A 15,673-nucleotide genomic window follows, 5' to 3' on the forward strand; every position below is an offset into this window, starting at 1 on the left:
CAAAATAAGCACCCAAACACTTTCTTCACAGGCTCATAATAGCTTGGCTGAGAATTTGTTCTGACGGAAGAAGAATATGACCCTCATGTATCTGTGAATATATACTAAGTTTCAGTAAGCCTATATACTATAGCAATCATGGTTTAAGGTTTGTGTAATAACTGCTAAACATTTTCTATAAAAGTTTCATTTACTTTTGGTAAGTGATGTCAAGTCACAACTGACTTATGGTGACCCTGTAACGTTTTCACGGCAAGAGGTGTTCAGAGGTGGTTTACCCATTGCCTGTCTCTGCTTCACTCCCTCAATATTCCTTGTAAGTCCCCATCCAAATACTAGCCAGGGCTGACTCTGCTTAGCTCCTGAGGTAATCAAATAAATAAATAGCCTAAACTATCCAGGGCATAGCTCATTCCCTTTTACAGAAATGCAACCATTACTCATGTAGTGCATTTCCACAGCAGCCAGTCCTATTAAATCAATTTTTCAAAGACCTTTATTGGCATAAGACCTAAGAATTTGTCAAATGCAATCTTCAATAGATAAACTTTATCTACGATTGAAACAGCTGGAAGAAAGGATTCTAGATTCAAATCCATGTTCACTAGTATATATATCCTTGGATCGAGTCAGCCTTTTCATTCAATTTTAGCCAATTATCCCTGCTTACTACAGTCTCCATCCCAGGTGGTCAAGGGGGATTCCTCTTTTTCTTCCAATAGAAAAACTGGCTGAATCTAACCTGCAGTGATTATTCCAGAATGCATGCTGTACTGCTGTATGATCACTGGAACAGCTTGTTGCTGAAAAGTAAAACTTCAACATCTATTCATCAGGACAGGTTTATACTACCTCAGCATGAGTGGGTCTGGATCTGAAATGAAAATCAAACTACAGATATATGGCAATTCATTGCACACTTTGATTCAAGAACAGATATTGTGCTATCTGGTTTAAAAGTCCTATTTCATATTCTGAACTTTGATAGTTAAACAGGACTTTATTAACAGCACTGTAAACCAGTTCAATAGAAGCACAGGGAAAATAAAAACCAAGTCACCAAGTGGAATAGACCACTAAAACATTTCCAGTTTTAGCTTTTATCAGGATTTTCATTCTGGCAGTTTTATTGTCACACCCCCTTCACAACAGACAAGATGCTTACCATATTAAGATTACAAGTTTTCACTTAAAAAACCCAAAAAAGAAAAACTTTACACAGTCACTGTACAGCTAAGTTGAAAAACTGTCCTTGGTGAAAACATACCTGGAAAGGAAGGAGCAAATAAAATGTTTTTAGAAAAGTTAAAGTCTTCATAATGTGTAATTTTATGAGTTTCAATGTTTCCTGTATTTTTCATTCATTATAGTATATTTTAACCTACATAAGGCAAACAGCTAATCCATTTCTGAAGAGGTGCTGTGGAAATTGTGAGCAATTAGCAAACATTTGGCATTAAAATAGGTAACGCATATGACGTTTATAATAATATACATAAAGCATTTTTTTTTGGGGGAGGAGGGTGGAAACTCCGGGACAAACATGCTAACAATGTCAATAAGGTTTAAAATTCAGTGTCCAAGCAGTTTCTAATAATGTTTCTGTACTTCCAAGCTCTAAATAGTATAGGATTTATGCAAATGCATTAAAGAATTATAGCTTGGCAAATACACCCAAGCAGGTTATTAAACTATATATACAGAAAGTAAATGATAAATACAGATTTAAGAGTCCTTCAGTTTTTCTTTAGAGCCTTGAAAATGGAAAAAAAACTTGAGGACAGTTCTACAATATTAAACATTAGGTAACCGCGGTAGTTGGGCAACCTAACTACACAAACTGATTAAAATACTCAGATGACTTTGTAGTGTTTAATACAGTTCGTAGTCAAGGGCACAAGACAACACTGAACAAAAATAATCACATCAAATTGACTTAGAAATCAAATGGAAATATAGATATGAATACAATCTCCAAAACCTGTCTTTAAGTGAACATTAACCATTTATTCAAAATTGTACAAGAATCTGAAGAATAAAGTCTTCCGCAACATGATGCCTTCTTACAATAATTTCATCTCGTAGTTGAAATTGAGCGAGGGTGGGTGAAACAAGTTAGTAGGCCCTGTCAGGCAGCTATGAAGTAAAAACAGGTTCAACAGCAGCCTCCACCAGCTTGTTGTCCTCCCTGGTTGCCTGCAAGTGTTGCATTAGTAGCAGCATGCTGAGGGCCAATTTTAATGCCATTTGCCTGAAATAATGAAAGTTGAATGCAAGTTACTATTTTAAAATATTGCCACAGGCTACAACATTTGAAAGTTGTTAACCTATTTCTGATTTATGAACAGCTGAAGTAGTAGTCTCATTTTCATGATCATCAAGCTATAAGGAAAAAAATCCTATTAAAAACTGTCTGGTAGCAATTAAGGAAATGAAATCAAGGGTAGGTTGCCTTACTATTCCAGTTTTTACATTTTTCTGTAGACTGAAATTCAGTTATCATGGCCACTGTCATTTTTTACAGTATGAAATCCTTACAATTACAGCTATTGCCCAAGCTGTTTCATAAGGAAGAAATCTTTATTGCGATCAAGAGAAAAATCATGTTTAGATTTCCACCGTTCTTGCCCGGTAAAAAACTTTCCCTCAACAGTATTTTTTTCCTATGCTGAATCATCTGTACAGGCTAAGGGCATACAAGTGTTCTGTGTCATCAATAATTTCTATGATCCCCAAAGACATGGCGCATTGCCAAGAACCACACACAGAGTAGTTCTCATTCATCAAACTCTCACTTATATCTTAACCCTCACTCCCTCAAGTGGATTTTACCTAAAATACAGCACTTTAAGAAAAGTAATACAGTAGCTTCAGAAATTAAGCTCTTAAGGAAACTTTGCGTCACAGTAAATCTCAGATTTATAGTGCTTGGCAGTTCTGCAACAGTAGTAGCCTTGGGGTTTCTGGCACTAGCTCAGTATTGACAGCAGCTGATGTGGTTTCTTTTCATTCTTTGACTCCTCTTTAATAAAAAGCATGCCCTATGGCTCATTGGTTTTGCCTCCTCTGGGCTGGTAGCAACTTCTTGAGGAATCAAGGACCCAGACTTGGCATCATGTCAAGTAAATAGCATGCACTGTTGGCTCTTGACAGCATATTGCAATCAAATATCCATAAGATACCGTAAAGCAGTCAGATATTCTATGAAACTCGACAGATGCAAGTATGCTTTTCCAGAGGCCATGATTAGCCATGATTACTGTCCAATTTATATACTATCTACTGTTAACCAAACAGCACCAGGTTTAAAATTATTGCATGATCTTTAGTTTTAAAAGGAACTGACATACTACTTAAAAAGGAAAACAAAAATAGGATATGCAAAGAACAGAAGGATTTCTTCACAGGGCATATGTTAACTCTCCCATGCAAGTCTAGAGTTGCTAGTCTTGATGAGGCTCTGACATGCCTCACTTACATGCACCCAAGGACCTGCTGCTCTCCCCTCCCTCCATTACACTAACAGTAGCAACAGAATGTATAGCATGAAGCCAAGTAGGAGTGGGATACAGGAGGAACCTCTTGCAGTTTACTTTTCCATTTTCAGAAAAGGCCAGATCATACCTGTACAAGGCAAGTATAACAACCGTGAAAGAAGAACCTTGTGAAACTATCTTTATTTTAAATTTCCAAGCAACTTTAATAATAACATGTATCTTGTTACTTTTTTTTTTTACAAGGTAGCTGTTAATTTTGAGCTGAACATTTAATTCAAACAAGCCTTACTTTGCTACACTGACAAACTCTAGAATCAAATGACAAAGAGTTGCTCAGTTTATGAGTTTTAAAAGGTATGGGAATTTATTAAATGTCTATCATGTGCAATTAGTATGTAATCATATGAAAATATATCTGCATCAATATGTCACAGGAGGGGACATTCAAAACTATGCAACTGAAATCACAGCTGAAGTTTATGCCTTTGGATTTAATTCTAAGAATTTTCTACTCTTTAGATCTCAAAGATCTGGTCAAAAGGAAACAACTCAAAAGACAAAGTGTCAACCTTATTAAAAGATGGCCTCTTATCACAGTTATAAGAGCAGCTTGTATGGTACCATACCAACAGTTCCCACTCCTGAACAGAGGGGACTACTCTAAGAAAAGGTGAATGTGTCTGTCCTGCCAGAGGCATTAATGGTATAAGGCTAAATAAATCCATTGGTTAAACATTCATGAGCACGATTAAATAATCTGAGAAGCTTCATCGCACAGTTCCCATCTGAGTGAAAAACTGGCATTGCTTCATCATAGCTAGTGAGAATCTAATAGTAAAAAGTTCAACAATAACTTCCTGAACCAGCAAGCCAGAGAACCGCTGACAAAGGCATGCTGTCATTTCCAATGAAGGAATCAAACCAATTAGGAAACAGTAAGGGCACAAGACTGATGACAGCATGCAGTGATGCAAAGCACCCATATGAATTTAAGAACTTGTATATGTAGTTGGTATATACAAGTTTATTTTGATTTGATTTTAAATTTCTATCAAAATCAATGTACTAAAAATTTGCTTCTAAATAGAAGTCAGTGATCTAACAGGCCAATCCTATGTTCATTTACTTAGAATCAAGTCCTACTGTCATGTAATTGTGCGTAGGATTGCAACCTAAATCGTGATTATAGGATTTTTCAGATAAGTCCTAAACATTTATTTTATAGCTTTTGCACATTATGTACCTTACTACTGGCTTCTCATCTGCAAAATGAAAAGGCATTTTTGAAAATAACTGACACTACATGGAGAAATGTTTAAAATGGATTTTTTTTTCCTTTGAGGGAATTTATAAGATTTCATGTTGCTTCAAGGATGGCTATGTCACTTAAGGGCTCTCAATACTGAACAAATATATGTAAGAATGGAATCTTATGGACACTAACTCAGTCTTCTAATTTTTGTTCTAAACCTGGGTAAGAATCAACTGGGAAACATGAAGCTGGATTTAAGTATAGTAGGAAGAGCTTCACTCATAAAATAAAATTTCCCTTCCTCCCCACTCCCACTGTATTCTCTGAAAACTGGGCCTGAAAGATCCTCAGAACATCACTGGGAACAATGTAGGAGATCTTGTAGCAAGAGCTGCAAATGAGCCAAAATAGTTCCTCCCTGCTTTCTAGAAGTGGAAAGCAAACTCTAGATGTAACCTACTGAAGTTTTCATTTCTAGTAAAGGCAATTGATGCAAATGCATTTCATATCTGTACACAGCCCGTGGCGCCGCAGGCGCCACGGACTGAATAAAAGAGTAAGGGGTAGTGGGGAGGAGTTAGGGCGGGACCGGTCCGGGATAAAAACTCGGAGGGGCCAATCAGGAGCCGCGAAGCGGCTCCTGATTGGCCCCTCCAAGTGTCCATCCCGCCCGAAGCAGGCAATGGGGAGCCGCGCAAAGCGCGGCTCCCCATTGCCTGCTTCACCCGCACAGCTACAGGTGAGCGGTCGGCCGCGCCGCGTTCTCCCGGCCGCCGGAGCGGCCTTGCGGTGTCGTAGACGCCACGAGGCCACTCCGCCGGCCGGGAGAAGCCTTGGGAGAGCCTCGGGAGCGGGTGGGCCTGGCCGCCTTCGCGGCGTCTACGACGCCACAAGGCTGCTCCGCCGGCCAAGAAAAGGCTTGGAAGAGCCTCGGGGCAGGGGTGGGCCTGGCCGCCTTCTCTCGGCCGCTCCGCCGGCCGGGGGAAGACTTCGCAGACACTTCGGAGAGCCGCGGCCAAGGAGTCCCCGCCGCCGCTCCGCCTCAGGCCACCGAACCTCCAGGACTCCTGCCACTCGCCAGCGGCTCACAAGCCGCTCCAGGTACTCCCCCACCCCCCATACCCACTCTCACTGCTAGCGCCCATTGCATTTCAAAGGGCAATGGGCTTTTTTACTAGTTTATATATAAACAAGTGGTCTGAACTTGAAGAACTTACCTCATTATTAATGTCAAAGACTCCTTCCTGTATTTTTTGGAAGATCTCCTTTGCTGTATCAATAAATGCCTGAAAATCAAATTGCAAAGTTTGAGATCCAAAACATAACAGTTTTGAAAGAACAACAAACTACAGATTTAGTCTCCTAATCAAGGTAGGCTATATTATATACCAAAGCTGACAGCTTACACTTCTTCACTAAGTGTGCTTGTTGCCCTCTACCAGTAGCCTTCAACATTCCTAAGGCCCCCACTGACAGAAGGTGACAGGGAGTTCCATGTAAAGCCATGCAACAGGAACAGAGGAAGCCACATTATGGCTTTACCATCAGACTGTGAGCAACATACTAAAAGAGCTGGGGTCAGCAAACACAAGCTAAACACCAGAAAGTATACCATAGTAAAAAGTCAAGGCTCAGAGCCATGATGTGGCTGCCCCAAACCATCCTGCTGACCCCAGCAGCGGCACACACACAACAATCTGGAGGCAGTGTGGAGGTGGCCAATGCCATGGCTCTGCAGCTCGCTGCTGCTGCCTACCGCCGTCCGTCTCTTGTCAATTCTTATCTGAATGAAATCTTTCAGATTTTGATTTCGAGCATCTTATTTCATGCCTTCTGTAACTTTAAATTAATTTAGGAATGTCCTTAACAGCTATTGTCAGAATGAGTAATATCACATCACTCTGTGCAAAGGATAGTTTTTGCATATTCTATGTTCCAACAGCTCCTTCATACCTAAAAAAAGAACTTCCTACAGTCACAGGAATAGTCACGTGGGTTGAATGAAAGGTAAAGCATGAAGTCACTCATCTTTTCCTCTCCAGCATATAGTTCTGCTGAAGAAAGGAGTTAATTTCATCCCCTTGTTCATTCTCACTTCAGCCCACTGACTGGAGGTCAGACTGCAAAAGATTGTGAGAAGTTTTATATGCAATAATTGGATGCATGGCATTGTAATTTGTACAACATGGAACACAGTGCCCAATAGAAATAGAATAATAAGAGCAGAAATCAGTTCTTCCTTTGCTTCTCACTTAAAATTATGTTGAATGGGCACTGGTGACTGTAAAGAACCCTGTGGTGAAGCAATCTGATATCCAGAGTTTGTGATCAGAGCAAAATAGAAACAATTAGGAAGGATGGGTATGTTTTGCTTTTGGGGGGTTTGCAAAATTTAAAAGCCAGCCTAAGCATGCCAGTGTAATTTTGCTAATGTAAGCTTGGCCTCTATCACAATTTTCTAAAGCAGGGCTTGGAGTGGGGAAGGGGGTTTCAAGATTACATGGAAGTTTCAGCTTTGATGTAGAAATCCTTGCTCCAATCAGTAGCAGCAGTTTGTTATTACTCAGTGTTGGGGGGGGATTATGCATTTGCTCACCATCACTCGCCTTATTATTATTGCTAATAATTTTAGAAGCAAATCATAGCACTGAAAGAAGTTCTGTAACTGTACCCAGAAAAAAATCAAACTGCTTTAATTCTGAGGAACACTATGAAAAAGGAGAAAATACTTTTAAAAAATGAGGTAATGGCAGAACAGGCTGTAAATTATAAGAGGGATAAAATAAATATGGAGGAGACAAAGTAGAGGAGACAGGAACTGTACTTCTGAGCCTAAAACTTCATGCAGAAGGACACAATCATGGAAAAAGTAAAGAATATCAAAACTCTTCTTCCATGAACTTAAGAGACTGAGAAAGTTCTCCCACAAGTACAAGAAAATATTTAGTTTCACACAATTCTCTACTGTTCCTCCATCAGTAGAAATGTATCTTCTGTACTGGAAGGGTATGTTTAAATCCAAATCAGTGCACTCTGAGAACAACTGTCACAACAAAAGTAAAAATGCCCCCCTTGATGATGAAGAATAATAAACTTAAAATTTAGGCTATGAATTCAGAGTATGTACCTGACATTACTCAGTACATTTGCTTCTCTAGTATGGAAACTCATTACGCACACCCTGCAGAACAAACTTTTGCAATGAACCCTGTTTAAATCTGGACGTTCAAGGTCTTTTGCTTTAAAATTGCTTTTATATTTATGATGATTACAGCACAAATACCATCTATGTATTTAACAGGTGCACAAGAGGCATGGCCACATCCAATGTGTAATTCTGTGCTTTCTAAGTACCATGACCTACCTACATAGAGCCAAATTTCTATTGTTTCATCACCCAGATCTTTCCCCTTCCTTGTACTTAATGATCAGCATCAAAAAGTTGACTGTTATGTTTTTCCTTTCAATGAAATTAAAACTAAACTAGCATCATGTTGGCTTTTTCCATTGAATATAAGTTTCAAGGTGTCTTCAAATGCACAGGAAATACTATTTATAAAAAATATAATCAGTAATGTATAAAATATTCAACATAACATTTTGAAAGACAAAATATACAAATATAGTTTTAGTGACAGTAAATACCACAAACAAGTTCTTGTGATCTATCAACTCTTTACAATCACCTACTCAAGCTTACCATGCCTGGTCACATACCTAATTCAAATATTAAAAAGTAAACAGGGTTCATAGAGAGGAACAAATCATACCTTTCCTCATTTCTACACTGGAAGCATTTGACTGCTGAACTTGCCACCAGAGCTTTGTTTCCTAATTAACAGGACTGATATGTTTTCACCTTTAAAGGCCTTACAGCTCCCTAGAGTAATCAATCTACTGCAGCTCAATTACTGCACCAAGTGCATACCACAGCCAGTGAAGGAGACTTGAACAACTGCAGCCATGAGTGGAAAGATATGAATATGCATAAACTCTAAGTGGGTGATCGAATCATCACAGAGGGTCATGAGAATTTGCAGCAAAATAATGAGAAGAATTAATCATTGCAGATTCACAAGGCACTTAGGAAGTGAGTAGGTTTTTCAAACGTGCACGAGCTCAGAAATTGGCTTTCAGCCAAGTCTGAATTGATTTGCATTCCTCAGAAATGGAAGTTTTTAATGTTATATATACATATACAGATGCTTCTGATAATGTATCAGTTCTGCCAAAGCAACTACCATCATAACTTTGGAACTTCTTACCCTTGTGATTTCTGATGTTACCATTAAACACAAAATCCTTAAATCGTGTTATGGTAACTTCATACAATCACTAAAGATTTTCAACATTCAGAGCTATGCAACCATTTTTATTCTTAAGTATTAGTTCATTTTATACAGCCCAGCCTATAAAAGTACCTTTCCTGATACAGGCATTAAATCTAATGCCAGGTATGGCATTATTTAGATACCTGGTAAGGAAAGCACTGGTTACAGACTGTGATCCAGGATATAGAATGGCCTGTTTGGTGCTCCATCTCTGCAGGAGATTCTCTTCTATGAGGGAAAAATGTTCTATATGCATTCAAAGGAACAGGTATCTTCTGCAGATGCAGAGTTCTATAAAACATACAAACCTTTCAGTAATGTTAGCAAACATGGTAATTACTGTCTATGCAGGGATCTGCAATGCTCATGGGGGAGATCCTATTCTCCCCACCATTTGCTCAACTGACCAGCTTCCAGCCAACCCACCTTCCTGCAGTGTCACCAGTTTTATTTGCCTGGCCTCCTTGCAGCTGCTCTTGGTTCCATTTACCTACTGAGGGGGTAAACGTTTCTCCTTCTTTGCCTGGCACAGTGGAGCTCATTTCTCCTCCATCCATCTGCCCACCTTATGCAGCAGCAACTCCATCTCCCCCTCCCATCCCTTGCTCAGTCAACCAGCTGATGGTTTCTGCTCCTCTTCCCTCCATCCCACAGGAATACTCCTATATGTTGCATGCACAAGGGCAGACAACATTCCTCTCTTGCGAGTTGGGGGACATTCATATATTTTCTGCAAATAGTCTACCTAAACTTGCCAGGTCAATGGTAAAGCATTGGTTAAAAGATCTCAGGGGGCAAAGCTGAGAAAGATCCCTATCTCTGACAACTTCTTCCACAGACAACAGAAATCCTCTAGTTAGATAGCTCAGTATAAAGCAGCCTCACAACCTGATTTCAGGATATTTGTTGTACTGTTGCTTAGTTAAAATAATCTTGCAACTGAAGCGCTGGACTAAAGTGGAAAGGTAAGAAATTGCTATTTATTTTGCATAGGAATTTTATTAAACCAATTCTGTCAAGTTGCAGCCAATTTATGGTGACCTCTTATAGATTTTAAAGCAAGACAAGCTTTCCAGATCCAATAACATAGAGCTAGCCTGGGCTATCCAGGTAAGGGCAAGGAAAGGCACTTGCCTTATTTTTTCAGAACAGTAAAATATGATGGTTGGAACTGGCTAACCTATTAACATTTATCTGGATGAATTTTATTTAATTGCAGGTTAAAGAAAAATCAGATTAATTACCATCTGTCCTATAATAAAAACTGAAAACTCTTTGCATAACACCATAACATTCAGGTGCCTGAATTTTCTCTTCATGTAGCAGGCTGCCCCCTGGCGGCTGCAATTGATTATTGTTAATAATTTAGATGCATACTGGTCAAAAATGTAGAAAATTATGTTTTATATTTCACACTACATTTTAAAGAACATATTTCTTAGTCAATAAATATAATTAGGAACTGGAATTTAGAACACAATATAAGATTGGCAGGACTTCAGTACTGCTGAAACCATTTTAATAATCTTGCCCTGTGACTTCAAATAAATGGTTGTCAGAACAGGGTAAAGCCTTGGTGAAGGACAATGATGGGGTACAAAGCATCGGAAGAGAGACTGAGACTTTCTGGAAGAATGAAAATCCTACATCAGATTTCCTTCTAGCAAAAAAAGTTTAGTGTTGGCAACCCAAAAGGCTATGTTAACTGTGGAAGCCACAGACAGACAGATAACCTAGGAGTTTCTGGCCAAAGCAGTTCTACTCCAACACACTAGGTCACTGTAGACACCTTTTGTATACTAGCTACTAGTTTAAAATGCTTGGGTTTACTGAGAATTGAGATTACAATTAATTAATACTAGAGTCTCTTTAAAGATTTTAAAAGCAAATGTTAGGAGGTAGGAAGTTCAAGGGAAGCGATAAGGAACTAGGATCAGGCTCGATTGCCCTGGAAGTGTTTCCTGAATGGGTGGGAGTTAATTTTTATATATTTTTAAAATTTGTTAAGCATTTATTGGGTGATATCACAATATATGATTATGTCAACCTGCCCCTCCTTCCCAAAATGGCTGATGGGTCTGGAGAAGGTGGGAAGGGGAGGAGCACTAGGTAGGCATGTATACAGTTATGCTTCCCAACCATATTCTGCACAATCACACCACACCACTGTATGTATCTATTCTGCAAGCCAATCCAGGGTTTCTTGAAGCCTGAATAATGTTTAAGGGTTTCTCAATGATAAAAAAATTGAGAAAGGCTGAACTAGATACTTGAAACAGTTGTGTAACAGAGCTATAGTGGGAGCTTTCCCCCCTTCATTTGTGTTTGCCTGCAGAAACCATCCTGTGTAGGATTAATCCTTCAGAGAAAGAGAAGGGATCTAATTCGTTTATCCAGAAGGGAGGAGTTACAGAAGCTGCTTCTAGAAAGCTGTGGTGGGAGAGAAAGTTCTAGTCAGACAAATGAGGTATACAGTGAATTATATGTTTGGTGGCTGAATTCAGAGTGTGAGGGCTGACATGCTCTCACAGTGTATTCTTGAGGAAAAAACAAAGAGGAACTGGCTAAGGGAGGATCCTGGGAGATTATCTCAAACCTAGCCAAGGATAGGAATTCTCTTCTGGGGATGGAAAGTTTCTTTAGTCTTGTGTTCTTTTTGGCCCTGGCTCCTGCTTGGTAGAATGAGCGCCCCTGGGAAATCAGGGCCCTGACAGAACTCCTAGTTCTGCAGAGCCCTCAACACAGGCCTCTTCTGCTATGCTTATGGTTGAGACCAGCAGAAATATAGTTGGAACACCTGATCTGGGCCTCCCTAATCCTCTCTTCCCCTTTCCTCATCCCTTATAGGGCCAGTATTTTAAAACTATTTTATGTTGCTGAAGTTTTCACTGTGCTTCTATCAATTATTTATGTATCTTGGTTTTATATTAATGTGTTTTATACCAAGTTTGTATATAGCCCCAAGAGGCGGTATAAAAGCTCTAAAACGAACAAACAAATATATAAATGATGGGGGAATACAGACTACTGACCAAGTAGTAGTCACAGTAAACTGTATGTATCTATTCTGCAAGCCAATTGTTTACAATTGTCCAGCTGTGTGGAGAAACCCTAACCACGTTGTATCAGAAATCCCAGAATGCATGGTGCAGTAACAGCCTCCTCAACACTTGACAGGACAATGTAACTCACTATGAACCACTTGTAGTATAGTAGTCTAAATTCATTCCAAGCTGAAGGTTAAAGCATGCAACATGGTCAAGTAGTGGATAATGGATTCTCTTGCAGATAGACTAATGTTTAATATTAGCCATATGCACCATAAGCAAGATAATCAAACACAAATTTAGAACTTATTCCAGTCACTGAAATAGATGTTTGCTTAACAGAAGCCTAGCATCCTTTTAAAGACTAAAATATTGGGACTTGCTTCTATATAAATACAATTAAACTTATTTAGAAGTGTGCTTAAAATGGCAGACTAAGCCCCCACTTTGTCAAAGAATCAGCCCCCAGTTCCTCCCATATACTCTATTGATCATTAGTTATCAAAATGAAAAGATAAAAACAAATATAGAAGGATGAAATTCCTAACTTTGTCGTCTAACAAATATGAAGGATAATAATCTCATATTGACACTATATCCTTCCAAAACTGCAACACATTACAATGATTAGGCTGAAAGGTCACTGTGGTACACTGTGGTATACTGACAGTATACTGACAAATAGTTGGATTTGACCAAAGGTCTGTTAAAAATAACAGCTCAACTATAAGCTTCACTAGATGACCTTAAGCCAGTGACACAAAGTCAAGTCTAATCTATTTTGTAGGATAAAATAAGATAATCCCATTGCCCTAAATTCCTAGAAAGAAGGGCCAAATATGAGTGTAATAACTTTAGTATGATGGCTCTCTTGAAAATCAAGTCAACAATATATTAGTTGGTCCTTAACTCTGAAGAAAAAGTTCAAACTGATTAGAACTCTATTTGAATGTTGACCATCATGCAATAGAAAATCCCACACTATATCCCACTGTGCTAAAGGGAAAAAAGAAACTATTTTCAGTTTTTAAACAAGATTTCAAATAGCTTTCGTTTACATAAAACCCACGAGTTTTGCCAAACTAAGTAACACGCTTGTCAAATATCAACCTTTCCCCCATTCTCTTTAAATGTATTTAAGATGGCTAAAGAGACATGGTGAAAAAAACAAGAGGAGCATAGGCTGGCTTTAATGTTTAGTCTTTCCACAGGTCATCATCCCACTTTAGCCTCACAGTAATCCTGTGAGGAAGGCTATGAGACACTGGTGTTTTAGTAATTCTGGGGTCCTGGTCAAATAAGATCATAACAGCAAAATAAGACAACAAAAAATCAGCTATTTAGTGTGAGGGAGGACCGTAAGACTCTGAGGTCTTGGAAAGATTGCTGGCTGAAAAAAATTTGGTGAGGGAGTATTTTGGCATCCAAAGACACATGAGTATGCAGGAGCTGCACAAAACCCTCCCTTTTCAATTTGCTTTACTTGAGCATAGTTAATGGCCATGCATAGCACCTGTTGTGTTTGTAAATAGGAGATATAGATTTGATCACTGATAAAAGCTCCAGTTTCTTTTCCTCTCAAGCAATGGCCCCCTCCTTGAATCTCTCTGCTTTGCAAATTGCTGTTCTGATCATATCAGATGTAGAGGTAATTAAAAAACTGGAAAATTTAAGAACCTCCCACCCACAGGGACTATTTTTCCAACCTCCCAAAACCTGGAAAACTCCTATGAAATAAGTTATCATTTAGAAGAGTAGATTCAAGTGGGTAGCCGCGTTGGTCTGAAGTAGCACAACAAAAATAGAGTCCAACAGCACTCTTAGAAGTGTAAAATCCTTTTCAAGACAAGATCACATTCAACATGTGAAAAGGCCTGATGTAAAATTGTGACTACTGACCCTCGCTATATGACCCACCTAATAAGTTTGACACAGTTGAATTAGTATATTCTGCAAAGGTATCATCCAGTCTGTAGCCATTATCTTTATTAGTATTATCCCTACACACATTTCATTTATTATTTAATCATATCATATACATTTCTTCCATTTACTTCGGAAAACTGATCTAAGAGATCCTGAACATTTTACAAGTAACTGTGCTAAAGATAGAAAATATTTTAAAAGTATTTTTCTTGATATATATCTAAATTTCTCTCTGTACTCCCCTCAAATAACCACTTATATTTTCATTACCTTCAGTCAAATATGTTGAAGGATATCTAAGAATAAAATGTCTGTAAGCATTAGAATCATATTTCACTCATCTCTTTTCTGGAATACTTTCAGGTTTCTGGCCTCTTAATGTGTGAACTATGTTCTGAAACTGAATTTTTATGCTTAGTAATTTATTTTGTGAAATGGTAATGCACATTCCTTTTCCAAAATCTTAAACAAACAAATCAAACCAAACTGTGAGAGATACAGGACTTGCTCCATGTTATTATGTAGCTCATACATCGGGGATTAAATAGTTTATAACTGACTGGGTACAGAAGTTAATGTCTTAAAAAGTTATATTATGATCTCAAAGTTATAATATTATGATCAAAACCATCAATAGGTCAACATGCATCATCAAGAAAGAATTACCTCTTCCACATTAGAAGCAGTTTTGGCAGATGTCTCCATAAAGATAAGCCCATGCTCTTGTGCAAACGCTTCACCTTCTTCTTTTTTCACTTCTCGTCTGGACTCTAAATCACTAAAGTAATCATACAAGAGTTATCCTTATCCATTGTTCCTCTTAATATTTGTGAAACAGCCTGGGGGGTGGAACGCCTCCAGGGTGTCCGAGTTGGAATAGGGCCCTGCCCCTACAGCTCCCACCCTCTTTCCCTGGACGCTAGCCACTTTGCTCTCAGAGAGACACACAGGGAGTCCTGCCAAACCGCAAATGAACTCTGATTTACTTGCTATGGCTCCTGCTGCAAGGAAGAGAGAGACAGCCATCCCAAACTGCAAACAAACCCTGATTCCCTGCTTCAAACGAGCCCTGATTACCTCCTACGGCTCCTGCAGCGGTGCAGAGAGCCGCCCCAAACTGCAAAGAAGCCCTGATACCCTGCTACAAACGAGCCCTGATTACCTCCTATGGCTCCTGCTGCGACGGAGAGACAGAGAGCCACCCTAAACTGCAAATCAGCCCTGATGTTCTCTACAAGTAGTTCAATGGGATGCAAAATTTAATGTAGGGTTTTCAAAAGAATTATTAAGTAACTCCCCCTCAAGCCCCATACCCACCTGCATGATGTGCATCTTCTGCCAACCATACATGCCATGGATTATCCATTTGTGACCTTTAGGTATATTACTAGTAACCATGGGTGCTCAGTGTATCTAATCCCTCATTCCTGTTACAGACCCACAAGCACATTTGTCGCGCTGTTTCCTGGCAGAAATTGCACTTTTCTGTCCCCCATTCCCCTTAGCTGACACAGAACTGTCCTAACCTATGAACTATCAAAAAAGACAAATAAGTGGGTTCTAAATAAAATCAAGCCTGAATTCTCCCCCAGAAGATTAAATTTATTTATTATATTTATA

General features: G+C 39.0%; 1 protein-coding gene across 1 annotated transcript in view; it reads right to left on the bottom strand.

The window, feature by feature from the left end:
• Positions 1-1,084: 1,084 nt before the first annotated feature.
• Positions 1,085-15,673, bottom strand: part of RAB2A (RAB2A, member RAS oncogene family) — a 47,234-nt gene continuing 32,645 nt past the window's right edge. The window contains exons 6-8 of the mRNA XM_077352332.1: positions 14,720-14,831; positions 5,967-6,035; positions 1,085-2,251 (exon numbers count right to left, since the gene is read on the bottom strand). Of these exons, the coding sequence (XP_077208447.1) occupies positions 2,156-2,251; positions 5,967-6,035; positions 14,720-14,831 (277 nt within the window). The 3' untranslated portion in view covers positions 1,085-2,155. The remainder of the gene's footprint in view (positions 2,252-5,966; positions 6,036-14,719; positions 14,832-15,673) is intronic.

This window comes from Paroedura picta, chromosome 9 (genome assembly GCF_049243985.1).
Source record: "Paroedura picta isolate Pp20150507F chromosome 9, Ppicta_v3.0, whole genome shotgun sequence".
Lineage (NCBI taxonomy): Eukaryota > Metazoa > Chordata > Lepidosauria > Squamata > Gekkonidae > Paroedura > Paroedura picta.